The 26480-nt window shown below is 46.5% G+C and overlaps 2 protein-coding genes across 4 annotated transcripts in view; one reads left to right on the plus strand and one right to left on the minus strand.

The window, feature by feature from the left end:
* Positions 1-6025: 6025 nt before the first annotated feature.
* Positions 6026-24962, minus strand: LOC138847190 (uncharacterized). Its single transcript, XM_089322813.1, has 4 exons — positions 24858-24962; positions 9779-10574; positions 7100-7479; positions 6026-6718 (listed from the first exon to the last, which is right to left on the minus strand). Exons 1-3 carry the CDS (start codon positions 24960-24962, stop codon positions 7475-7477), a joined length of 906 nt encoding a protein of 301 aa, XP_089178939.1. The 3' UTR covers positions 6026-6718; positions 7100-7474.
* The window catches only part of KCNH5 (potassium voltage-gated channel subfamily H member 5), a 439958-nt gene continuing 422888 nt past the window's right edge, over positions 9411-26480 (plus strand). The window contains exon 1 of one of the 3 annotated variants that reach the window (XM_017349345.4): positions 9411-10316. In XM_017349345.4, coding sequence (XP_017204834.2) covers positions 10244-10316 — 73 coding nt within the window. In that variant the 5' untranslated portion in view covers positions 9411-10243. The remainder of the gene's footprint in view (positions 10317-26480) is intronic. The other 2 variants (XM_089322688.1, XM_089322689.1) reach the window with 2 other exon arrangements.

Below are 26480 nucleotides of genomic sequence, written 5' to 3' on the forward strand. Positions count from 1 at the left end.
ATTATCTCACCAACTGATGTACCCTGACGTGGTCCTGTGACTACCAGGGACAGTCTTCTTTTCAGATTCTCAATCAGGTGTCCAAAGGGTTAGAGGCCACTCTAGTGAGAAGGCACATGAGGTATCAATGGTGTCAATGGTAACAATGGTTGAATCTCTTCCAACAGCAAGACACGTATTTCAGTAGAGAATGCAGAGGGTGGCACTGGAAGAAGATACAAAAGGGCTCTTTACCAGGACTTGGGGAGTCAAGGAAGACTTTTTGGAGAAAGCAGTATCTAACCCACAAGCCAAAGGAATGTGGCCAGTAACCGGATACTGGTGGAAGATGAAAGTGCATGGAAAGTCTGAAGAATGAGGAGACGATAGGTGGTGGTGTCCGCTTTTCATGTCCATAACAAACTACCTGAGACAAGCTGCTTATCAGGAAAAGAAGACTGACTTTGCTCATAGTGTTGGAGGATGAAAGTCCAAACAGCATGCACAGTCCAGCTCAGGGGAGTCCTCGGGGCAGAAGCATGTGCAGGAGCAGGATATTGTATTTCCAAATTGGAAACCAGAGAGAGGGGTCTGGCTGGTGACTTTTATAACAGTCCTCCTGGGAGAACCATCAAGGAGTTACAGGAAGGCCACCCCAGTGGCCCCATCTTTTAAAGGTTCCATTCCCTTGTGACTCTGTGAACCAATCTTGCACCATGTAGGTATCGCTCCCCGTCTTCGTGGAGGAATGACACAGGACCCTGCGCTGTTCTTTTGTCTGCTCGGCCCTCCCCGGGTTTGCTGCTGGTTTTTCCCGGGTTGGCTACCCTAGCCACTTTCCCCACTTCCACGGGGGAGCAGCACACTGCCGGCCGGCTCTCTCGGGGGCTGCACAGGTGTTCCTTCAGATAGATGTTCCTGGTGCATGTTGTCTCTCTCCTCCTTTATAGTCCTCTTCCACCAATCCCAACTCTGCTACCCACACGCCGAGTACGCTGCTCTCCTCCAGTCAGGAGCAAGTCCTACAGTTTATTGGCTGAACTGGAGGCAGCTGTGCAGAAGCTGTTTTCTTCTCTCCCAGCGCCATATTGTGGGAGAGCAGATGCATAGAATAAGTCTTAATTCCAGTAACTCAGTCCAGTCCGGGTTGCTCCCCACATGTAGGCCCTTGGTGTGTGTGGGGGGCATGCAAACCATTCCCAGATCATTGTAGCAGGCAGCAAGAAACAGGAGGATGTAGTGTTAGAATGGGCATTGATGAGAGCTGAGACTGGATGGGTAAGCAGGAGTTGGACAGGAGCAATATGAAAGGCTGGCTAAGGGCTTTGCACCTCCACATGCATGCAAAGGGAGACTTAGAGACATGTAAGAGGGGAGGGAGTGCCCCAATGTAGGCACTAGGAGGATTGGTCTAGCTACAGTGTCTGGAGAAGAATGAGTTGGGGTGACTCTGAAGCTGGCAATGAGGATGGAAGGGAATGCATGCAGGAGGCTGAGTGACCTGCGAGAAACCAGTCCAGAAGTTCCAGCACAAGATGATGGAGCCTAAGCTTGAGTAGTGCCAAGGGAGGATGTGAGAAGTGCATGCTTTTCAGAGAGGTTTGGAGATTGAATGAGCAGGAGTGGGGGCAGAGAAGCCCTGCTACAGGTGCCGACTTGGCCAGCTGGCTGGGTAGAGGACGGATTCCTGTCTCACTGAAAGGGGAGAGCACTGGGGAGGGTGCAAGGTGATACAATTGCTTTGGGTATGTTGACCAAGGGGTCCTTTGGAACTGGCGCATGGAGACCGCCACAGAGCATCAGCGTGGGTGTCTCAGCTGCAGAAGGGAGAGCCATGTTCTGCAATTCAGAAATCCGAGGAGTTTCATTCTCTCTCCTATCAGGGTCACGGAGGGCACTCCCAGCTGTCAAACACATTCCTATGTATATAGCACAAACACACCCAGATTCACAGCTAGGGGAAAAAGAGAGTACAGATAGCCTGCGTCGACAGTGCAGGTCATGCTTTTCCCTCCCAGCACATGAAGTTGTGATAAATTTATGAAAAAAAAATGATTAGGATATCAGAGTTTTCTATGTCAGAGGTCCAGATACCAGACTTCCCACTTGTCCTATCTCACTTCATTCTTATAACAACTGTACAAGGCAAGCATAACTGCTATCCTCTCTTTTACAGATAAGGATACACAGGCATGGGCAGGCTACTTACAGTGAGCCCCATCATCAGGGTTCACAACCAGGCAGTGTAAGGTGGGAGGATGTTTCCAGAGGAAAGGAACAGACACCCAGTCGAAGGTCATGGGTAGGTGAAGTGAAATGACACATGGAATGGACCCAGAGGATTTTACAATTGAAGAAATGAACTCTGGGGAGGCAAGCTGGGGGAGGCCATGCTGGGGCCAGCCTGTGACGGTTAGGATGTGAACAGGAGGCGGGAAGTGGCGCAGCTGCAACAGGTCATTTGTCTGAGAAGACTGATCATGAAGTGATGGGTGAGATGGGGCCAGAGCAAGAGGAAAACAATAACTTAAGCAAGTATTTGGAGAGCATGTTAAAGATGCTGGCAAGGATGTGGGGAAAAAGGGACACTAACCCACTGTTGGTGGGAATGCAAACTGGTCAAGCCACTATGAAAGTCAGTCTGGAGATTCCTCAGAAACATGAATATAACCCTACCATACAACCCAGCCATCCCACTCCTTGGAATTTACCCAAAGGAAATTAAATTGGCAAATAAAAGAACCATCTGCACCTCAATGTTTATTGCAGCTCAATTCATAATAGCTAAGACACGGAATCAACCTAAATGCCCATCAACAGTAGAGAGGATAAAGAAATTATGGGACATGTACTCTATAGAATACTATACAACATGGCCGGTCCCGCGGCTCGATAGGCTAATCCCCCATCTAATGGCGCCGGCACACCGGGTTCTAGTCCCGGTCGGGGCGCCAGATTCTTTCCCAGTTGCCCCTCTTCCAGGCCAGCTCTCTGCTGTGGCCCGGGAAGGCAGTGGAGGACGGCCCAAGTGCTTGGGCCCTGTACCCCATGGGAGACCAGGAGAAGCACCTGGCTCCTGCCTTTGGATCAGTGCAGTGCGCCAGCTGCAGCATGCCAGCCGTGGCTGCCATTGGAGGGTGAACCAACGGCAAAAGGAAGACCTTTCTCTCTGTCTCTCTCTGTCACTGTCCACTCTGCCTGTCAAAAAAAAAAAAAAAAAAGAATACAATACAGCAGTAAAAAAAAAAACAATGAAATCAGGTCATTTACAACAAAATGGAGGAATCTGGAACACATCATGCTGAATGAAATAAGCCAATCCCAAAGGGACAAATATCATATGTTCTCCCTGATCGGTGATAACTAACCAAGCACCAAAAAGGAAACCTGTTGAAGTGAAATGGCCACTATGAGAAACAGTGACTCGATCAGCCCTTGTCTTGACTGTTCATGAACAACTTAATATTTTATCCCTTTTAGTATTTTTTTTTCATACTTAATACTATTGGTTGAACTCTGCAATTAACACACAATTATTCTTAGGTGTTTAAATTTAACTGAAAAGTGATCTTTGTTAAATATAAGAGTGGGAATAAGAGAGGGAGGAGATGCACAATTTGGGACATGCTCAATCGGACTTGCCCCAGATGGTAGAGTTAGAAACGTGCCAGGGGATTCCAATTCAATCCCATCAAAGTGGCATGTACCAATGCCATCTCACTAGCCAAAGTGATCAGTTTCAGTTCAGAATTGATCATAATGATAGGTCTAAGAGTCAAAGGGATCACATAAACAAGACTAGTGTCCGCTAACACTAACTGATAGAATAAAAAAGGGAGAGAATGATCCAACATGGGAAGCAGGATACACAGCAGACTCATAGAATGGCAGATGCCCTAAACAGCACTCTGGCCTCAGAATCAGCCCTTAAGGCCTTCGGATCTGGCTGAAGAGCCCATGAGAGTATTTCAGGCATGGAAAGCCGAGACACTCTGGCAAAAAAACAAAAACAAAAACAAAAACAAAAACAAAACCTAAAACCTAAAACCTAAATGAAAGATCTCTGCGAGTGAGATCCCAGTGGAAAGAACAGGCCATCAAAGGAGGTACCTTTCTCTGAAGGGAGGAGAGAACTTCCATGTTGACTATAACCTTGTCTAAATAAGATGGGAGTTGGCGAACTCAAAAGGCTTCCATAGCCTTGGCAACTCATGACAAGAGCCTAGGGGGATTACTGATGCCATAAACAAGAGTGTCAATTTGGGCTGGCGCCACAGCTCAATAGGCTAATCCTCCGCCTGTGGCACCGGCACACCAGGTTCTAGTTCCGGTTGGGGTGCCGGATTCTGTCCCAGTTGCTCCTCTTCCAGGCCAGCTCTCTGCTGTGGCCCGGGAGTGCAGTGGAGGATGGCCCAAGTCCTTGGGTCCCGCATGGGAGACCAGGAGAAGCACCTGGCTCCTGGCTTTGGATCAACGTGGTGCACCGGCCGCAGCGGCCATTGGAGGGTGAACCAACGGCAAAAGGAAGACCTTTCTCTCTGTCTCTCTCTCTCTCACTGTCCACTCTGCCTTTCAAAAAAAAAATGTCAATTTGTTAAGTCAACAACAGGAGTCACTGTGCACTTAGTCCTCATGTAGGATCTCTGTCCTTAATGTGTTGTACAATGTGAATGAATGCTATAACTAGTATTCAAACAGTATTTTACAGTTCGTGTTTTGGTGTGGGTGCAAACTGTTGAAATCTTTACTTAATTTATACTAAATTGATCTTCTGTATATAAAGATAATTGAAAATGAATCTTGATGGGAATGGAATGGGAGAGGGAGTGGGAGATGGGAGGGTTGTGGGTGGGAGGGAAGCTATGGGGGGGGGAAGCCATTGTAATCCATAAACTGTATTTTGGAAATTTATATTTATTAAATAAAAGTTAAAAAAAAAACAAAAATAAATCTCTTTTAAAAAAAAAGATGGAAGCAGAGAGGAATGAGGGTGTGGTCAAGCTAGGAGGGCATGGTCAAGTGTGGTGGGCGTGGTCAAGTGAGGAACTTGAGAGATGAGGAGAGAAACTGCTTCCCATGCATTTAGGAGAAACAGGAAAAGCAAGAGAGGACCAAGGTGAGAGTGTAGGGAATGGCAGTGTGTCCTGTTATCTGTGAGTCATCTCTGAGACTGGGGCCTTTGGAATGTTTATAAACTCCCCGGGTGCAGTCAGAATCCAGAAGTATGGTTTCCCGAATCTCCCGCACCTAAAGTAAGCTCCTAACTTGTATCAGCCAGGAGCGCCTAGGCTGTGGCACAGTGGGAAGCAATGGCAGAATCTCAGTGTCTTCCTGATGCAGACGTTTCTTTCCTGCTTATGTAGCCCGCAGGTGTGGCTAACTCATCTGGGCAGAGTTCTCCTTGACACTGAGGGGGAGGCAGAGGAGCATTGGGAAACCAAGCTCTGGCTGTTCTATGCGTTCCCTGGAATTAACACTCATCACCTCTCTGCCTATGAGGGAGGGGTCTTGAAAAAGATCATGGAGGGGCCGGCACTGTGGTCTAGCAGGTGAAGCTGCCCCCTGCAGTGCCGGCATCCCATATGGGTGCCTGTTCGAGTCCCGGCTGCTCCACTTCCAATCTAGCTCTCTGCTATGGCCTGGGAAAGTAGTAGAGGATGGCCCAAGTGCTTGGGCCCTTGTACCTGCGTGGGAGACCTGGAAGAAGCTCCTGGCTCCTGGTTTCAGATTGGTGCAGCTCCAGCTGTTGCTGCTATTTGGGGAGTGAACCAGCGGATGGAAGATCTGTCTCTCTCTCTCTTTCCTTCCTTCTCTCTCTGAGTAACTCTGACTTTCAAGTAAATAAATAAATATTTTTTAAAAAGTTCATGAAAATGTATATTATGAAAAGAAAAAACTAATCAGAGATTTCAACACTTTTTTTGCACCAGAATGAACTTATCTTTTAATTCCATATTGCATGAAACTTTGGACTTACCCTCTTATTTCATTGATCAGCATCGGTTGCAAGAGCACGACTCACTTCTAGAAGGAGGAAAAGGTATCTGGATATTGATAAACTTTATTAATGACCATTAATAAACAGGGCTTGTGCTAAAAATGAAAGTAAAAGGCAGAGGAAAAGGCTTATGTGTGTGCTCTCAAACACTTAGTATTGTGCTTTTTGCATGCCAGAATTTGTTTTAAAGGGTTCCCAAGGTGGGGTGGTGGTGGTGGAACTCATTTAATTCCCAGAGCAGCCCTGTTAAATAGGTAATTTGTATCCCCCTTTGACAGAAGAAGAAGCCAAAGTTAAACAAATTGTCCTGGGCCAGCAGAGGCAAGATGGAATTCCAGGTAGTCAGGGTGCTCAGACCAAAGCAACGAAAAATCTCTGTACTACGTTGCTTCTCTATTCTGCTTCATTTCAACCTGGATCCCACGTGGGAGGAATGGGCCAACAGAGGAAGGTGGGAGGTGTATGTGGAAGTGTGTAGGACTTGTGATGTTTCATTGCCAAAACTGGGGTCTGTGTAAGGAGACCCTGAAGGATGCTCAGGGAAGCGGAAAGGTGGCATAGGCTGTTGCAGACTGCGAATGACGCGACCCCGGAGGCCAGGATGGAGAGTGACATCTGGGCTTTCCTTGGCTCCTTCTGCCATTCGGTATCAGAGTCACTCAGCATCTGCAGCTGGTACTTTCGGTCTGTGCTGGGGGAGGAGGAGAAGATGCATTTCTTTTGAGGACAGCAGCCAGGCCACTGCATAGGAAGAATCAAACACTGTCAGATCAAACTTACTTCTAACACATTCCTGAAAATTTCCATATCCACATCTACTGTCAAATAAACTGCATGTTACAAGTCCTCAGAGGAGGGGTATTTGATAAAAGAATTTCCAGCAAGCCAGGAGTAAGGACAAATCACCACTCCCTAATTTTACTAATCTTTCATTTTATATTGGCTTCTTTAATGATTCTCACACACAAACCTCTCTGATTGCCATACCTCAAGAGACAGAAGAAAAAGACAAAAGATTCTGCGTTGAAATAGATTATTATTATTTTTTTGGCAGTAAAAACAAACAATAAGAAAGAAGTCTTTTGTGTGACACTGGAGCCTTTTCATTGCGCTGTCTCTCACCTGTTAAATTCTGTGGTTGGATCACGACAGATGGACTCCGCTGTTAAAATGCTGTATAGGCACCTTGTTGCAATCTGCCAGCACGGTCCTTGGGGCCAGTCAGCCCGTACGGTGCGGCTGCTCCATTCTCCTGCACTCTGTTTTGATTGGGAGCCTGCCGCAAGTTGTTGCCAGGGGTTTCTCTTGTCTCTCACGCTGCACAACCAGTGGCGACAGCAAAAGAGATTTGCTGAATGTTACTGCTCAGACCCAACATCAGGCTGTTTTCTGTTACGGACAAGAAGCCCTGGCTACAGGGTCGGGAGATCTGAGTCTGTCTAGACAAGGCAGTTCACTTCTCTGGGTCTTGGTTGCTTCCTGTACAAAAATTACAATTCAAACTGGAAGACGAAGAAAAGTGGGTAATGCAATCATTTGATGCTTTATAACTACCAATTGTTTTTTACATAACCATTAAAATAATCGCAAAGTTCTAATGCTATATGCAATTACTAAGGGCAAAGAAGAAAGGATAAATGTCATTTTAATTAAACCTGCCATTGGAAATAGTGGGGGACATTCTACCAGCAATTGCATGATGGTGTTTTAATACAGTCCCGAATGGTTTGCTCTTTGGGAAGCGTGAGCTAATACACCCACAGAGAATCATTAGGAGCAGGAATATTTCTATTAAATGCTAAATGCTAGGAAGTTGAGATTTTAAACCAATATCCAGAAGGCAGATGTGGGATGCTGGTGATGTAGAAGAGAACTTACAGATTTGAAACAGTCCCTGTTAATGATGATGTTGGAATTACCATGCTAGACATCTAGGATAGCAATCTATGAATTATATATGAATAAAAAAAATAACCCTGCCTGCTCACCACTCCTGCCAATGAATGGCTGATTAGGCCCATTGCAAGACTGGTCCTCCATGACTCACCGGGAGGGGAAATCCGATTGTGCGTTTCAGGCTGGGTGATGGCGCCGCCCTCACGTACCTTACCAACCGCAGGGAGGAGCCACATCTCTGACTCCTGCCCCTGGCAAGCCAACCGCTCCCATCCAATCTGTGCCTGAGTCCATGTTATTAACTAAAGACACCCCAGTGTACCTAAGAGGCATTCTGACAGTAGGGGGTCCAGCTCGCACCACCGCAGTGCTTCCCAGTGCTAGCCCAGTGCTATTCCTCTGATCGCTTGTTTTTTTTTTTTTTTTTTTCTATTAGTACAGCAAACCCCTCTTCGCCTGGTGTCAGCCTTCTGGGTTTGCACAGCTGCCCCAGTGCTGGCCGAGTGTATGGAAATTTCAGAGCCAAGTGATGGGGGGGGGGGGGCGGGAAGTAGGACCCCAAGGAGAAGCCTGGAGCCGGGTTGTGCTTTTAGCCGTCTCCGGGCCACAGGTTCAGGTGCTCTGGGGACAGCGCCCGGATCCATCTTGGGGGCCCCGTGATTAGCAACCGGGCGTATCCAAGCAAAGCCACACACCTGCTCAGGGGTACGCGCGCATCCCAAGCGCCCCTTCCCGTTGCGCTCTAGCATGTGGCCTGGCCGCAGCGCGGTTTTTTCGTGGCCCCCTCCCTCCCCGGCCGCGTCTACACAGCCAGGCGGACACCCCGGGCGCTGAGTGTGGATCGTGGTTATCCACACACGGTTGGAGTGCCAGGTTCCCCGGCTCCGGGGAGAGAACTATCGTTTGCATTTTTAACAAGTTCGTAGGCGACGCGCAGGCCGCGAGGTCGGGGCCACTTGGCTGCAGCGGCCCGGGCTCCGCTTTGCTCTCCTGGTCCCCCCAGCTGGCCCCTGCGCACTCAAAGCCATTTTCCCTTCTCGGAGGCAGGCTCCTGGCTTTTGCGCAGCTTTTAACGGTTCCATCCTTGTCCTGGGTTTCGGCCGTATGGGGGGCTGGGGAGAGGGTGTTTCGGGGCAATGCCCGCCCCCTCCTTGGCCTCATGCAGCTCGGGCCCCACCGCCTGCCCTGTTTCTCCGTGGCAAACGCTGCCCGCCTCTCTCTCTCTCTCTCTCTCGGCTGTGAAATTATTCACTCGCTCTCTCCACTCCTCCATCAAGTGCCACATTTCCCGCAACTTTGCAGCGGCGGCCCAGCAAAGCCCTCGTGGACGCCCCCCTGTGCGACCACCCGCTCCCCAGCGCGCCCTAGCCAGCCCAGGGGCGCGCAGGGGGTTGGACTGCGCGAGGCTGTGCGCGCCGACCCCGGCCGGCTGGGGCTCCGGGGGTTTGGGGGTGTGGGTTGGGCGGCTGCCTAGCGCTCCCGGGGCGAGGCGTCAGGCGCCGAAGCCCCGGAGGGGGGCGGTCGCAGCGTCAGGTGGCTGCTGTGCATCCCCGCGCGCCGCCCCGCCAGTCCCTGCTCCGCGGTCAGCCACGGCCGGAGTCGGAGCCCATCTGCGTCGTCGCGCCGAGAGCCGCGTCCGCGGCGGGCAGCCAGGGCTCGTGGCCCCGGCGGCGGAAGAAGCTGGGATGTGACCCCCACTTCCCCCGCCTTCTAGTCCGACTGCCCAGTGCCCTCCCTGGTCCCCCACTGGACGGCGGCGCTCGCCAGGACCTCCGCCGGGGACAGGAGCGGCCACCGGGGCGCACAGCCCCGCAGAAGTTGGGCTGCGCCGAGCAGCTGTGGTCCCGCGGCGCCAGGGCAGGGGGCGGACCGGGGACCCGGAGGGGACGGCTGGGCTAGGCGCACCTGCAGCAGAGGGGGCCGGAGTTCGCGCTCTGGCCGCGCCGGCCCCCGAGCGCCGGGCAGCCGCGGGAGCCATGCGGAGCCCGCTCCCGGGCCGCCACCACCACCACCGCGGCGGCAGCAGCAGCAGCCTCGGCGTCGGCACCGGCACCGGCGGGACAGCGACAGCGGGGGCGGCGCAGGCGCACTGTGCCCCGCGGAGCCTGCAGCTCCCGAGCCCCGTGTGCGGCACCGCCACAGTCCGGGCAGCGGCGGCCGGGGGAGCGCTACTACCATGAACTGCCTGGTCCTGCACCCCAGAGCTGCTCATCCGGGTCGGGCTGGAGACACAGTCAGGGGACCCCGCCGCCGCCGCCGCGCCCCCTCTGCTTTCGGCTCGGTCTCCTCCTCCTCTTCCTCCTCTTCCTCCTCTTCCTGCATCCCCCCCTCCCCCGCCGCGGATCCTGGCCGCCCCTCTCCAGACCCAGGATGCCGGGGGGCAAGAGAGGGTTGGTGGCACCGCAGAACACGTTTTTGGAGAACATTGTCCGGCGCTCCAGCGGTAAGCAGAGTTGCGGTTCGGGACGCCGCCCCCACGCCAGACATCCCCCCCGGTTCCGTCCCACCCGGTCCCTCGCCCAAAGGGGGGGGCGCTGCAGGCTGCCTTACCTGGTGGAGGCGACTTGGGGTGGGCGGAGGGGGCGAGGCGGTGGAGGAAAGTTCGTTGCGTCCCCTTCCTGGGGGGACGGACGCAGCGTCTCCCACCTGCCCAGAGCCCAGACGCGGGGTAGGCGGCGGGGTGGGTCCGGTGGAGGCTGAACTAGAAGCGAGTTGAATGTCCCTCGGATGGGGGATCTGTTCCTTGCTCATCCTTCTCCCACGGTTTCTCCCAGGCAGGCTGCAGGCATTACCCAAATTCTCCCAAGTCAGCGGAAAGGGTTGGGCATGCTTTGGTCCCGGTGGGCACAGGGCTGAGAGAGACCCGGAGCTGGGGAGAGCAGGCGAACTTGAACCACCTAACAGAGAGGCAGTGCTTGTCAAATGGAGAGGCAGTTTGGGCGGACAGTCGCGTTTGTGTTGAAAGTTTGCTATTTTTTTTTTTTGATTGTACCTTGGTCTATATGATACATTGCATTTGAGTGAACCAGGAGGACTGTACAGGGTGCAGACATTTTTTGCTCAGTGCTCTTGCCCTTTGTTGTTGCTGTAAAGGTGTTTTTGCCTGAGGGTGTTTTCAAATGCCATCCTTTTATGAGTTCGTTTCCCACAAGATAGTCCTGTCGAACATGGGTCTAAACTTTGTCTTTGGCTGAAATCTACATATTCTACTTGTTTAAAGTCTTTTAACAAAATTATGTTCAACTTCATAAGCAACCTATGTGGGCCATCCCTTCAAGTTTTTCCTGCAGGGGCCTGTTGTTTTATTTTGCGACCCCTTGCTTGGAGAATTACAAGAAGACGTTTCTGTTTTATGGAAGACAGCAGCGCTTGGAGCACAGAGATGGACTTGATCTGTGCAGCTCCATAATTCATTATTGATCCAGCGAAACAATGTTTATTTGGGCACTGTAATGCAACAGACACTCGGTGGGTCCTTTGGATAAGGAAATGGTTAAGACACGTCTCCTGTTTTCACGATGCTCTGCGCTTGGTGGACAAGACACAGGAGCCCTCGAATGATAGCAGATGATGAAATAAACTGATGCTTTCTCCGAGTGGGTAGACTGGGCTCTGCTAGTTCTAGATTAGGGGCTCTTCTTCCGCCTGGCTTGCAAATCCTTCTGATTGGGCACTGACTGTGTTTGAGTACCCTAATCTCTGGCTTGGGATTGGGTTTTTCATTCGAGGCTTGTGTCTTTATTTCTTCCAGTTTGGTGTAGGGGCAGCAGTGTTGTGTCTGAGGTAGAAAGAATAGCCAGTAGGACAATGGCCTGGGATTCCTCTTTAGCCATTCCAGTGTGATTCCCTGTGCATTTTCAATATTCATGATCATATACAATGTAACTTCCAAGGGTAGGCCATTTCTACACTTGCACATCATCTTATTATAGGGATATCATACATTACCTTAGTGTAGCCACAATACAAGGGGAGAGTATTAGTAAAACAATATGTGGGGGAGAGTTTAAGGGTTACTGGAATCAGCTGTTCAAGGTCTCCGTCTCGGTGTGGCTTTCTCCCTCTGATTATTTCAACACCATGGAATTAGGTCTGGGAGGGGAATTTCCAGAGAAGGCCTCCAAATGTAACCCCTGCAAGCTCTGTGTCACAAGCTTGGTGAAGGGAAAGACATGAATCCATCCGGAAGTTTACTGATGAGGTGGCATTGGGTGCAACTTGTTATACAGTCAAGACTGAACCTTATGTGGCTTTTAAGTGTTGGCTTCTAGGCTGGTGTTTCACATCCACAGTCCAAATGAATGAGTAGTGGACCTTTCTCACACTTGCATGTTTCTTTCCATAGGAAACACCGATTGACAATGAACTTCCTCTGTTTGGCTTTTTCAAATGCCGCCTCTAGTTGTCTGTGGCTAACATGGAAAGCTCTGACTCAAAAAAACCCCTGAGCCTTTTTTGAATTGTTAGAGACTTGGAGTCGGTGCATGTGTCTGTGTGATAAATCCTCAACAGGGTTTCAGTCCTTTTTTTTTTTTTTTTAAAGGGGAAGACCTCAGAAAGAGTGAATCACTGCATTAAATTGGTCTGCACATTCCTGTGGGAATATCACACGGTTTGTGTTGTTTCTATATGAATTGACAGAGAAATAGACAAATTCATCCCGAGAAATTGTTTAATTGAGACTAACAGAGAAATTCCCTGCAGGAGTCTAACAGATGGATCAGGTTTGTGACATTGAAGAGTTCATTATTCACTGACTGAACAACATCGAAAGTGAAGTGTTGGCAGGGCTTTAGGCGAGAAGAAAGGACAGAATCGAAGAGGCAGAGGCTGGGATTGTCTAGCTACCTGCACTTCAGGAAAAGATTCTCTTTCTGGAGCGCTATCTTCTTCCTGTGACAAGGTCAGATCTCACAGAGAGTCAGGCAACATGGAGCAGGTGCAGAGAGACCCACAACTCATGCGGAAGTGCACAGATGGACAGCCAGAGGACAGGCATCCACCCAGGCACCGGCACAGGCACAGCGGAAGCAGACCCACTCTCCTTTCCTCTCTCTCTCTCAGCCACAAAGAGCAGAAGAGAGATGTAGAAAAACATAGAAACACACACCTACACAGAGAGCGGGATGGGGGTAGGAGGGAGAGAGAGGGAGGGAGGAAACATTGGACTTGAGTTTTTGTCCATGGATATCTTGTGAACTGAAGTCTCAGCCAGTTAGAAACCCATCACAGAACTTTTTCTGGGTGCACAACACAAGAACGAGATGTGTGAGGTATCTGAGAACAGCTCTTAGATCTGAGGATTTCCTAGGAAACGTCCAAGCTGCTCAGGTGCAGTTTCCCAGATAACAGTCCCATGCCCTGAGCTCCAGAGAAGCAGTGACAGCCCATTTGCTGTTATTTTTACACCTCCGGAGAGCGGATTTTTATTTTCTTGATTTAGTTGACTCTGTTAGGAGAAAGCATTTCAGGTTGTTACTGGTGATTCAAAGTCTATAAAATAAAATAATGAGGGCCATTGAATTGGATGGATACACACACACTTTATAGCCAAATCGCCAATCAGGGGGAGTTGGGAATTTCTTTAGTTTTAGAAGTCAAATTCTGCTACTGTGCCTTACACATAAATAAAAGTAAATCTTAAAGAGTTAAATGCGCTTTTAGACAGGCCAGAAGACTCACGATGGTTCTTCACGTGAGGTTCTAGTGACTGCCGGGAACACGTTAGACTCCCAAAAGCTGGGAAGGAACAGAGGTCTGAGTGCAGTGGTGCTGTCCAGATCCATCTTTGGCTGGTGGGAAGTTGGCAGGAAGGGAGGGTTTGGGAACAGCACGGTGAATTCTGAGCAGCGTCTCCTAGAAGTGTTTACCCACTGCCTCTGTGTCTGGAACATTCCTTATTTAAATTTCATTTACTTGTGCAGTCTATTCATCAATATCAATTGGGCTCTAGGGAGCCGTAAGCTTGTATGTAAGAGGTTAAGTACATGAAAAGAAAGTGATTATGTTGGGGACTTTTAGGTAGAGTTTTAGATGCAAGAGACACAGCCCACTTCTAAGTCCTTTGGGGTGATTCGATTTCTGAGCACTGTGGATTCTTCATAGGTTGTCTTTGTTTTGAAAACAAAATCATTTTGGGTGACAGGAAACTTGATTGACACTTTGAAAAATGATAAATATCTTTTTATTAGAAGTTCAGTCTTTAGTATTTCGAGCACCCTGAGACATTGGATGTCTTTTTCTGCTGCTAGTGTTTTCCTCTTTGGAGCAAAAAGGGGGCCAGAGGGAGGAAGGAAATGGAGGACGTAGCAGCTTATGAGCCTCTCACCTTTCAAAGAAAGAAGCTCCAGGGACAAAACTTTCCGATTTGGCTGGAGGTGGCCAACCTGCACCCTGCACAAGTCTTTTTTTTTACTCAGCCATCTCCTGCTTGTAGGAAACTACAACATGATTTTTTGGGCTGTAAGTGGTACTTATCAAAACTGAGGTCTTCAATGAAATTCATAGGAAAAATCAAGAATTGGTGTTTTAAAAAGAAAACAAACGTTAACAACTTTTAAGCATTATTCACTTCAAAAGAAATACTGCAAAACAAATGGATTTTTTTTTGGTTTACATTGTAAAATTGATATTTTTTCCTGCAAATGTTTTGACATCTAAGATGCTGTTCAGGAAATATTGATAAAACCACATAGTATTTTCAACACATCGGTTGACCCAGGTCTTATAATATAGCGCTTTGACATTTACAGTGTCCATGAGGTTGGGCTGATGCTGACCACTTCCCAGATTATGTCTATAAATAAGCCAGCGCGTCCTCCTGGCTTCAGGACCCACGCTGTGTTACATAACGAACGCAGTGTGTTGCTGACTAGAGGGCTGCTTCCCCAGGACACCATTGTCCTACTCAGAATTGCCTCTTGGTCTTTCATCTGAATGCAGAAGTAGGATGGGCCAGGCAGTCATCTACCTAGCCACCTTTTACAGATCTCTTTTAAAAGCAGCTCCTGACAACACTGCGCTCTAACAGACAAGAGTAGCTCTGATTATTTTAATTGACAGTGACTAAGTAGATTTCTGTGCAAACCCTTCAGGTGAGTCAATGTTTATCTGCTACTTTCATTGTGCATAACAGCTGTTTCCTAGCTTGGAGGAACAATGCTTCCGCCTCCTCTAGACTGTAGCCTAGGAAGAGGTGCTGTCGTCCACCCCCGGCCTGTAGTTAGTCTTCACCACAAGAGGTCGCTGTTGGTTCTGCCACAGGTGAACCGAACGTATTTTCTTATTCTGGTCCCCAGTGCCCCCAAATCTGGCTGAGGGGTCGTTCTAGTTGGTTCTTACTCCTGGAAGAAAATATCTAGAATGTAAAACCTACAGGAGAATTCAGTGAAGAAAGGTATTTGTTGCTTCTGAGGATCGTAATTCATTTTAGTTGACAGTGACCAACTAAATGAATGTGATATTAATAAAAATGGCTCTGTAAAGAAAAGTATAAATATATTTTAGACTAATTGAGCATTTACTTTAGCAGATGAACAACGTTTTGTTGTTATACACAATTTCATTGTCTTGGCGATAGATACGAAATACAAAGTTTTATAGAGGAAAGCTGTGTAAAAAGTTCTTTATTCTGGGAGGATAACTGTCTTTTCCCTCTATCAACAACACTTTTCCTCTGTCAGATATCTCTATAATTTATATTAAATTGATTATGGATAAACAGTTCATTCCAGTGTTTAATTGTTTTAGAAAGATAGTTCATGGATTTATAGCTACTGCCTTAGAATAGTATGTGATTCTAGTATTTTGTTGTGACACAAATTTTAAAAATAAAAAAACAAGGTTCAAATAAGGCATTCTCAAAGTTTTCCAAATCATTAAACTCCAAAAGAGATATGATTGAGGATACATTACTTTAGGAAATTTTATTTTCCCGTCAGGTTTAAGGATTTTTTTTTCTCTTTTGACTAGATTAGAAACCATACATCGACAAATACTTTGAAATGGCTCAAACCAAATTTGTTCTAATGGGAAAAATTAAAATACACTAAGCACTACTTTAATGAGTAGAAGATGTGTCGTGACATCAAATAAGCATGAATAACACGCCACAATATAAAATCAGTGATAATTGTTGCAGAAATTAAGGTTAAAGAAGGGAGTCTTTTTAAAAAATATTTATTTATTTATTTGTAATAGTTAGAGAGAGAAGGAGAGGCAGAGAGAGAGAGAGAGAGAGAGAGAGAGAGAGAGAGGTCTTCCATCCAAATGACCAAATGATCAAATGACCAAATGACCGCAATGGTCAGAGCTGCACCAATCTGAAGCCAGAAGCCAGGAGCTTCCTCCAGGTCTCCCATGTGAGCACAGGGGCCCAAGGACTTGGGCCATCTTGTACTGCTTTCCCAGGCCATAGCAGAGAGCTGGATCAGAAGTGGAACAGCCAGGTCGCGAACAGGCACCCATATGGGATGCTGGCACTGCTACCTCAGCATGTTTCAAACAGTATTCTAGCTTAATAAAATACGGCGTGGGTCCTTTTAATCGCCTAGGAATGACTGAAAAGAGTCATTTAAATAGCCTCATTTTATGTAATATAAAAATTCATAGTTGAAAGCCTAAGTCTTGAAAGATATTTGATTGAAGGCTGTGATAAATATTTTCATATAAATCAGCGTGTATTTTAGATATCACTTTAGTACTTGGTGATATGTGTATCCTATTACCTAACAGACATACGAGAGTACCTATAAAGTTTGTAAAATGAAGAGAAGTTTATTTTGGTGCAAAAAATGTTGAAATCTGTGCTTTTCAAGGCATGCATTTTCCACAAAGTTTTTGAAGACCTCTTGTATGTATGATTACATTTTTCTTCCCATTCAAACAAACTGACTTGGTTTTACATGAATTTATTGAAATCCCTTTGTATTTGGATAGATTTCTGATAATAGTTTTGTTTTCCCGTGGAAGATGATGACAGTTTGGTCTCACAGTAGAAGAGGGTAGAACAGTGCTTGCCCTAGGCTGGGGTGGTTAGGGAGTGGACCACAAACCTACAATTGAAAGGAATTTTGTATAACAAGGCAACTATAGTTGGTGATTTGCGTAGTCTCCAAGTAGATAAAGACGGTGGATAGTGTCTCTCCCCACCACAAACATGATGACCATGTGACGTAATGCATTTTTAACTTAGCTACATTTTACCACTCGGCAATGTACACCATGATGTATGTGCTGAAAGCATGCAATGCTATTAGCAAACAAAAGCAATAAAGGTAAAGATGAGAAAATTCAATAAAGAATGAAATCGTTTAGGAAAGAAGAATGGTTGGAAAGCTGTTTGAAATGTTTCTGAAAATGAATTTCTCTCTTTGGGTCTGGTCCCATCAGAGAAATATAGTTAAGTGTGAAGTCTTATGAACTGCAAGAAATAGGCTATTTGAAGTCTGAGCTCAGGTGCACAAGTGAAAACAGTTTTTCGTTATGATGACATACCACTGGGAAGTTAGGACGATTTTGATATATGGACTAAACTCCTCAAGGATATAGGTCCTACCTTACAATTACTTTTATATTCTCTGCTGAGCAGTAGGTCCCAATTGAATGAATGGTTTTTGATTTTTGCTCCTGAAGTAACCAAATCCATAATTGATTTTCCCGAATAATGCTGATCAGATGTATTAAGTGAGCTTGTACACATCATTACATAGTAGAACACATTCAGTTAATGAACAGAGCTGAAAGCAGAAGTCGTATTCTAGAGGGCAGAGCAGATAAACCACGTAAGCAGTCACAAGCCTATCACCTCTCATTCTTTGTTTCAAAGATTTATTTATTGATTGATTCAAAATTCAGAGTTACAGAGAGAGAAGGGAGAGACAGGGAGAGGAAGATCTTCCACCTGCTGGTTCATTCCCAACGTGGCCACGATGGCCAGGACTGGGTGAAGCTGAAGCCAGGGGCTAGAAGATTCATCCGGGTCTCCCACATGGATGGCAGGGATCCAAACACTTGGGCCATCTCCTGCTGCTCTCCCAAGGCCACAGCAGAGAGCTGGATGGGAAGTGGAGCAGCTGGGACTTGAGCCGGCGCCCCACGGGATGCCGGCACTGCAGGCAGTGGCTTTACCCAGTACTCCACAGCGCCGGCCTCTTATGTCTTACGTACAGCCCAAATGTTTTCTGCCATTTCTGTTTCAGTCTTCAAGGACTGAAAAGCTAGACTTCTTTTAGACAAGAAAGAACTGTTTACAAATTTGTAGATTCTAATCAGATTATTTGTCAACAACTTTGCAGGTAGGAGTTATTGATGTCTTAGCCCTGCAAATCGATCATCCCCTGCTTTAGTGAGAGAGCTTTGCCTCAGGGAGCAGGATTGGGCAGATAAGGGAAATAGATTCTGGTGGGGTTTTTTTTTGTTTGTTTGTTTTCAAACAGATTATAGGGCCAGCCCCAGATTTGCCAAATTTAACTCTACCTTGAATAATGCACTTGGATCCAGAGGGAAATGTTAATCTCTGTCCCACTGTTTTTCTGTGAGCTGTTTCTGTCTGCTTCTTTTTGATTTCTGACAAATTGAGTTTATTTTCATAGATTTATAGCATTGAAGGAATGGAGGACTTCTATCATGGGGTTAAATAGGGTCTCCAGGAACAGCTCCCACCCCCGTTGCCTTCCCAGTTACTTGTTGACTAATGCAACGCAACCTGGTTGAGTGCTTACTGTGTGCTAGGCTCTGACCTAGTGAACGCCATGACAAACACAGCGTTTCTCCGTCTGCTGCATGAGGGCCAGCTGGGGTATCAGTTCGTTTGTGGAGGCCTGCAGTAGAATCCTGGCTTTCCCTAGCTCTCTGACTTCCTTAATGATACCTTAGTGGCTCATTTGTAAAATATTAGTAAGGACGGTATCCAGCTTAGCGGTTTAGACTGACGATTAATTGAGATGATACATGTGAAGTGCAGAGCACGGTTTCTGGCATGGAGCAAGTACTTCTCAGTGCCTTTCATCGTTGTTGCTGTTTAATTTTTAACTCTGTAGTTGATGCTTTTTGTCTGTAGTCGCGATTTCCTTCTGCACCTCTTTGCAACTAATTTCTATCAGTTCCGTAGGGCTGCAGCTTCCTGGAAAGTTACCAGCGGGCATTCTTCTTGCAATCCCAAGGCGTTGCAGGATTTGAAACTGCTCTCCCCTGCGCTCTGCACATCACACGCATCCTGTGGCTTCCGTGACTGCCCCATACCCCGCACTTCTCTTCCCTCCTCCCCTCTGCTTTCTCTGCTAAAGAATGCGTAGATGCAGCTCTGCGGCTCCACCTGCAGCGCCAGCACAGCGGGTTCTAGTTCCAGTCGGGGCGCCGGATTCTGTCCCGGTTGCCCCTCTTCCAGGCCAGCTCTCTGCTGTGGCCAGGGAGTGCAGTGGAGGATGGCCCAGGTCCTTGGGCCCTGCACCCACATGGGAGACCAGGAGAAGCATCTGGCTCCTGGCTTCGGATCAGCATGGTGTGCCGGCTGCAGTGGCCATTGTGGGGTGAATCAACGGCAAAGGAAGGCCTTTCTCTCTGTCTCTCTCTCTCTCTCTCACTGTCCACTCTGCCTGTCAAAAAATAATAATAATAAAAAAGAATGCATAGATGCTCAGATGCTCTCGTCGGGTGCTTCCATCTTTCTCTCACTTCTAGAGCAGGTGCGCCCTCGGCCATCATTCAGCCTCTGACTTCTCTGGGTTCTAATTCTGGGTTTCCAGTGCCACATCGGATTTCGTTGTATTTCCTCCAAGGCATCTAAGACGAAGTGTGGCCGGGGTTGAATTGATTTTTGGCCTTCTGGCCTCACATGGTGACTTTCTTCGATATTTGCCTACATCTGTCATAGGTGCCTTTACTATTTTGTGTTCTCATCTACAAATCGTAGGGTCATCTTTGACATCCCGACCATAGTATCAAGTCTTAGGGGTCTGAGTTTTTCCGGGTCATTCTTTGGTGCCCCCTGTAGGTGCTGTGTGTCCAGTAAGTGATTTCATGCCCATTGACAGATGCATCCCAAACCCACATCCTGTACAGGCAATGTAGACACTTAGGATGGGCCAGAGAAAGAAATCCAGCTGGAAAGACAAGAGCTGGCCCCTTAACGGAGCTGAGGAAGAAAACATGCCATTCAGTCCCTCGCTTCACTCTTGATGGGTTTGTTCTAGAGGAGCAGCTGTTGTCTAGGGAACTGGCCATCTTTCTGGACCTCTGGGGTGGCATTTCTGAGTTGTCTCAGGCATGCTGCTGGGGTGGAAAGAGCAAAGGTGCTGAGTTCCTGATGACGTAGGCTCCTGTCCTGGCCCCAGCCCTTTCCCCCATAGTGACAGTAAGGTGCTCCTGGATGTTGGCGTCTGCCTTGCAGGGTTGCAGGAAAGATTCGATGAAGCTTTCCTTACTGCGGTGCTTCATCAAAGTAAGGGCTTAATAAGTGTTTACCTTGGGGCCAGCACTGTGGCACAGCGGGTAAAGCCGTTACCTGCAGTGCCGGCATATCATATGGGCACCGGTTCAAGTCCTGGCTGCTCCACTTCTGATCCAGCTCTCTTCTATGGCCTGGGAAAGCAGTGGAAGATAACCCAAGTCCTTGGACCTCTGCACCTGTGTGGGAGACCCGGAAGAAGCTCCTGGCTCCTAGCATGGGTCAGCTTAGCTCTGGCCATTGTGGCCATTGGGGTGTGAACCAGTGGATGGAAGACCCCCCTCCTCCTCCTGCCTCTCCTTCTTTCTTTGTGTAATTCTGACTTTCAAGTAAACAAATAAATCCTTAAAAATAATAAATAAATATTCACCTTTTCTTATTTTCTCTAGGTAATGTGAGGAAAGGAAGACTTTTTTCTTTTTTTAATCTGAAGAAAGCAAAAATATTAAGTGGCTGAGACTTTTCCAAGTCATGAGCTGGCATATCCCAGTTTAAAACCATTTGAGTTTACTTTATCCAAGGTTTACTTATTTGGAGAAAAAACCAAAACCAAAACCCCACTCCTACCCATTCTCTCTCCCAAAGTAAAGAAATCTGTTTAGGGCAAGGAGGCATCAGTCTGTTCACCGTTGTTGGAGAAGCCCTAGAATAAAGCTAAAATGTCACCTCTGTTTTCTAACAGGCACAGTGAAATCTGGCCAGAAGAGAAAAGTGAATTGAATTTGTAGTTCTATGTCTTTTCCTTGAACAATTAGCTCCTGTTTCATAGACAGGTGAAATTAAAAAAAAAAAAAAAAGGACAAAGCTTTAGAAAATCAATTGGATTGTAATGTATTCAGAACAACCTCTCTTCTGTTTTTTTTTTTTTTTTTAATCATGTGTGCAAGTTGGGAGAGTCTTTGAATTAAAGATTTAACTATTTATCTTGCCATAATTGTTTGTGTTAAAGTTAGCTTTCAAGAAGGTACTTCCAGATTAGATGTGTGTCGTCTGCAAAGATGTTTGCTTATTTGCTTATTTGTGATCCTTTTTTCCTCCTGATAAATACATCTTGAGTTATTTAGCTTTTACTCCCTGAGATTAGATAGTGTATGTCTTACAGTTCAGCTATTTTAAGACATTTCATTTTAATAAAATTCAGCAAAATTTGTCATTATCTAAATGAAGGCCAAAGTTTTTCTGTTGTGTTATGAGACTATGAGTCATGTAGGCCACTGGAATAATTCTATTTTGCTTCTGACAATTCTGACTGGTATACTTTTTAGAAACTCATTTTCATGTGAACCAAACAGCAGTCATTAAAAGTAGTATCTTTGAATTGTTAAACACTTTTTTTTTTGGTGGGGAAATATTTTGTGTAGCAAAACTGCTACTGTTCCTACATCAGAATTTCAGAAACAGATGTTAAAGTATCTCATGCATTCTGAATCATTGTGGCAAGATGGAAAAACGATGAAGTTAATGCCATCAAAGAAACACAGGGACTTAAAAATGTACCTTTGATCTTGAAGGAGATGAAAAGTCAAGGCATATTTTTATCTTTGCTGACAGCTGAACAAGTTTGAATAAATTAACAGCTTCTGCATATTTCATACTCCCACAGTGATGGTCTGGCTTAATGTTGCCAATGTTATTAGGTAATAATTAGCCTCTTTGTGGAAGCTACGAACTCTACATCTGCACACCTGCTCTATCGCTGTAGACTTCTAGAAGGAAGGTGTGCTTTCGCAGGCAGCCTTACATTCCATTATTGACATAGCAGTGGGCAGTGCACACAGCAGACTTCAACACTCTGGATGTGCGCATGACATATAAATTATTTATGCTTTTGTTTGGCCATCTGTACCAATGTTTTATTTAGACGAAATGTGCCATATATGCTCCAGGAATTGTTCTGCTGCTACTGTCCTCAGAAAAAGAAAGACATCTATAGATATCACTCACACAGAAGACAAATTAAAAAAATAGTACAGACTCGGATGTAAATTCATAAGTTTCAGAGTACTAGGAAATCTACTGGGAAGCCCAGGTTTTTTTTATATATAGTATTTTAAGTTACTTGAAGAAATATACCTAGTGTGGCCCTTACCTACATTCTTGACAATGTCTAAGAATTGCTCTAAAATGATTTATTGAGTGTATGATTTAATAGGAATCAGAATTTTTTCTTTGATTTGGTCACTCAACAAGCATTTGCGGTGTGCAAAGAGGAACAAAGAGATTTGGATCTTGATGCCATGGATCTCAGATTCGTAGGGGAGACAGGCAGTCATTAAAACCACATCAAATCTACGATTGCAAATTGTAGCAAGCATTTTGAACAAAAAGAAGATGTTATGGACATGTGTAACAGGGACTAGTCTTGTTAGGGAGATGCTGTTAGTGTCTAATGAAGCATGGGATTAAGAGTATTTTGGACAGAGAAAGCATATGAATTATCTTAAGGAGAGCAGAGAGGGCTAATGGCTAGCTTGTGAAACTTAAAAACCAGTGCAGTTGGATTACAGGAGGCAAAAAGCAAAACCAAGTTCTGAGACAAGGATGGAGAGACAGGTGCCTATGATTCACGAGAAGAAATTTGCATTATTTTCTTAGTGGGGTGGACAAAGATGATCCCAACAGTTATTTGCTTAAGGGCTGGAGGGAGGAGTGTGACATCAATGGGGGGCTTGTTGCAGTAGTCCGGGCCGTAGATGGTTGTGGCTTAGCATGATAAGATGGGCGTAGAGACGCAGAAGAATCAATGTTTCTGACACGTTCTGTTGGTAGGGGTAGTAGGGTTTAGACATGACTGTGGAGGTATGAAGAATGAATGACTCCCAGGGTTTTGGCTCCAACACCAGGATACAGGAGGTGGTAGGGACGACTTGCTTGGGGTGGGATAAACTGGAAGTAGATCCTGTTCGGATTCACCTACCCTCTCACTTTGTCACCTCATCCTCTTTCCATTCACCCCAAGAAAAGAAGAATGGAGCCAAAGGGAGCCCACTCACCCGAGCTTAGCACAGCCGAACCGCGCACAGGTGTGTACATTTGTGTGCAGGTGGCTGTAGGTGTGACTCCTGTATTCCACTTACAGGCACCAGCAAAGAGGCCTCACAGACCAGGTAGTTAGCTTGGATGGTCTGATGGTTTTTGCGGATGAGAAATATGTAGCTTCATGTTTGATGAGAAACCAATTCAGGTGAAAAACAGCAAACTTTTGAGTAAAACCAAATTCCCAAACCAAACCTAACTTTAAGAAGGCATTTCACATGCTCATGGAAAAGTGGGTTGATTTTGGTGCAATAGTTTTTTTTTAAATCCATGTGATTTTTCCTTCACATGCACTGTCGTGAACTTTTGGAAACCCCTCATACACATGGATCTCACTATTTTGGTTCAGAATAGACTTAACTTTTCAATTCACTTTTCATGGATTTTCAAAGTCCTCTTATATAATGAATATTGAAAAGGCATGTCCAAATAACCCATTTTAGACAAAGTTAGTGATGGCTATGTGAATTTTATTGGGTTACTGTTAAACTTCAGAATTCCCTCCTTGGTTTGTGATTGTGGAATGTGTGTCCTTTGAATCTGAGGCTTTTGGAGGGTGGGTTAGAGTGTGGCGCTCTGCTCTGAGCAGCTAAGCTCTGGTCCTTTCCCATGGAGATCCCGGAGGACCTGGAGGACAATTGGAAATTGCTGGAAGCTGAGCCCTCTGGGTGTCAGCCTACACTGGACCCCTGCTGGCTTCCAGTGTGACAGTGGTGATGCCAGGTGGTGTGCCCTTCCAGAGGTAGAACTAAATTAATACAACAGAGGGAGGATCCCTTGACCTGCCTTGACCCTGCCCTGTGCCTTGGGCAGCACTGCCTCAATGATCATGTTTTCTGTTTTCAGGGAAGTTCTTTCCCTTCCCACTGCCACTCTGTGTCTTCCCTCGGCGTCAGCAATCCAGAATTCGTGTGTGTGTCTGACCACTTTTTAAAATATCTGAAAACATCTGCTAGTGCTTGGAACTACTCCTTTCTACGGTGATTTGTATGAAAATGGAATCATCTTTTCTACTTGTGTCTCAGAAAGTGTTTATTGTATAAATGTAAGGTGTACAACATGATGTTTTGATATTCCTACACATAGTGAACGATTACTGAGGTCAATTAAATTAGCCTGGGGCCCGCGCTGTGGCACAGCAGGTAAAGCTGCCACCTGCAATGCCGGCATCCCATATGGGCGCCGGTTCGAGTCCTGGCTGCTCTACTTCTGATCCAGCTCTCTGCTATGGCCTCGGAAAGCAGTAGAAGATGGCCCAAGTCCTTGGGCCCCTGTACCCACATGGGAGAACTGGAAGAAGCTCCTGGCTCCTGGCTTGGGTTCAGTACAGCTATGGCTGTTGCGACCATCTAGGGAGTGAACCAGCCGATGGAGGACCTCTCTCTCTCTCTCTTTCTCTCTCTCTCTGCCTCTCCTTCTCTCTCTGTGTAATTCTGACTTTCAAATGAATAAAAAAAATCTTTAAAAAATTAAATTAGCCTGTCCATCCCCTTCCATGGTTACCTTTGTGTTTCTGATGAAAGCAAAGATCTCCAAATTTTCCATGTCCGCTGCAGTATTATAAACTGCAGTCCTCACGCGGTACCAGGAATCTCTAGACTTGGTCATGCTTTCCAATGTTAAGTGTGCACCCGTTGGGGTGCTTCTCCCCACTCCTTCCTCCTCTTCATCCTCAGGGGTAATGCACATGGAATTTGTGTAGTCATTTTCTTATTGCCCTGTGAAGAGGAGATATCTCCTTATATTAAAACGAAGCAAAATGAAAGCTCAGGCCACAGTTCAGGAATGTGTCGTGAGACAATAGAAAGACGGAGACACTGAGATTGGAGTCTCTCCCGACCAGATTCTCTTCCTGTGTTCGGTGAGTCTAAGCTTTCTTGGCTTGGTTTTCCATCCACAAAAGGAAGGAAAGGACGCAGAAGATGGGTGCATTCATTCACTTGGGGATCAGCTGACAAACTTTGTAAATTTTTATTTAAATACTTGAGAGGCAGAGAGACAGAGGTGGAGGTTCATTCCCACAGTGCCTGTGATGTCCCAGGCTGGGCTGAGGCTAAAGCCGAGAACCAACAACTCAATCCAGGTCTCCTGTGTAGGTGGCAGGATCCCAGCCACTCCAGTGAGTACCACTCCCTTCCAGGATCTGCATTAGCAGGAAACTGGACTCAGGAACCAGAACTTGGAATCAGATCCAGGTACACAGATGTGGGGCGCAGGCATCTAAATCAATGAATTCAAGGTTTGCTCAATACTTACGGATTTTTTTATTTATTTAAATCAATTTATTTTTAAAATCTTATTTGAAAAGCAGAGAGACAGAAAGACAGACTGAGAGAGAGAGAGACAGAGAGAGATCTATCTGCTGGTTCACTCCCTAGATGTCTGCAGTGCCAGAATTGGGTCAGGGGCTCAGAACTGAATCTGGGTCTCCCCTGGGAGTGGCTGGAACCCCAGTACTTACATCATCAGCTGCTTCCTCTCTGGATGCACATTAGCAGGAACTGGATTGGAAGCAGAGGTGCCAGGACACTGACCAGACACTGTCATATGAGAAGTGGGCATCCCAAGTGGTGCCTTAACTGACGTGCCAAACGCCCACCATCACCCTAGGCTGTTAAAGTGCATTGCCAGTCGACTCTGAGGAGCTGCAAGTCTGCACTTTTAAGTGGTGAGTGTCATATCAAAATGTCCCAAACTTGGATATGCATGAGACTTAACTCTGCGTATTTTTGTATCCCACCCTGAGGGACTGAATTCAGTGTGTCTGCTAGAATTTAGCAATCTCTATTTTTGACACTTGTGACAAGACTCTATTACAGCTGCCAGCAGTTAGCAATTGCTGCATTAGATTAGAACTTCTCCACCCTGCACATGAGAGCCACCTGAGAAGTTTTAACAATAAATACTGATGTCTGGGTCCCACTTCAGATCAATCCCTGGGACAAGGGACAGACATGGACAGCCTCTGCCCTGCCCCCAATCTTCTGGTGCTTTTTTACGTAAATGCATGGTCAAGATTGAGAAACCATGGCAATGATCCTAGGGACAACTTTAAGGTTTTATTTCTAACTGACAGATAATTGGTGTATATGTTTAAGGAGTACAGTATGAAACTTCTAAGTATGC

This window comes from Oryctolagus cuniculus, chromosome 20 (assembly GCF_051225735.1).
Source record: "Oryctolagus cuniculus isolate XC-2025 breed Fujian yellow rabbit chromosome 20, ASM5122573v1, whole genome shotgun sequence".
Taxonomy (NCBI): Eukaryota; Metazoa; Chordata; class Mammalia; order Lagomorpha; family Leporidae; genus Oryctolagus; species Oryctolagus cuniculus.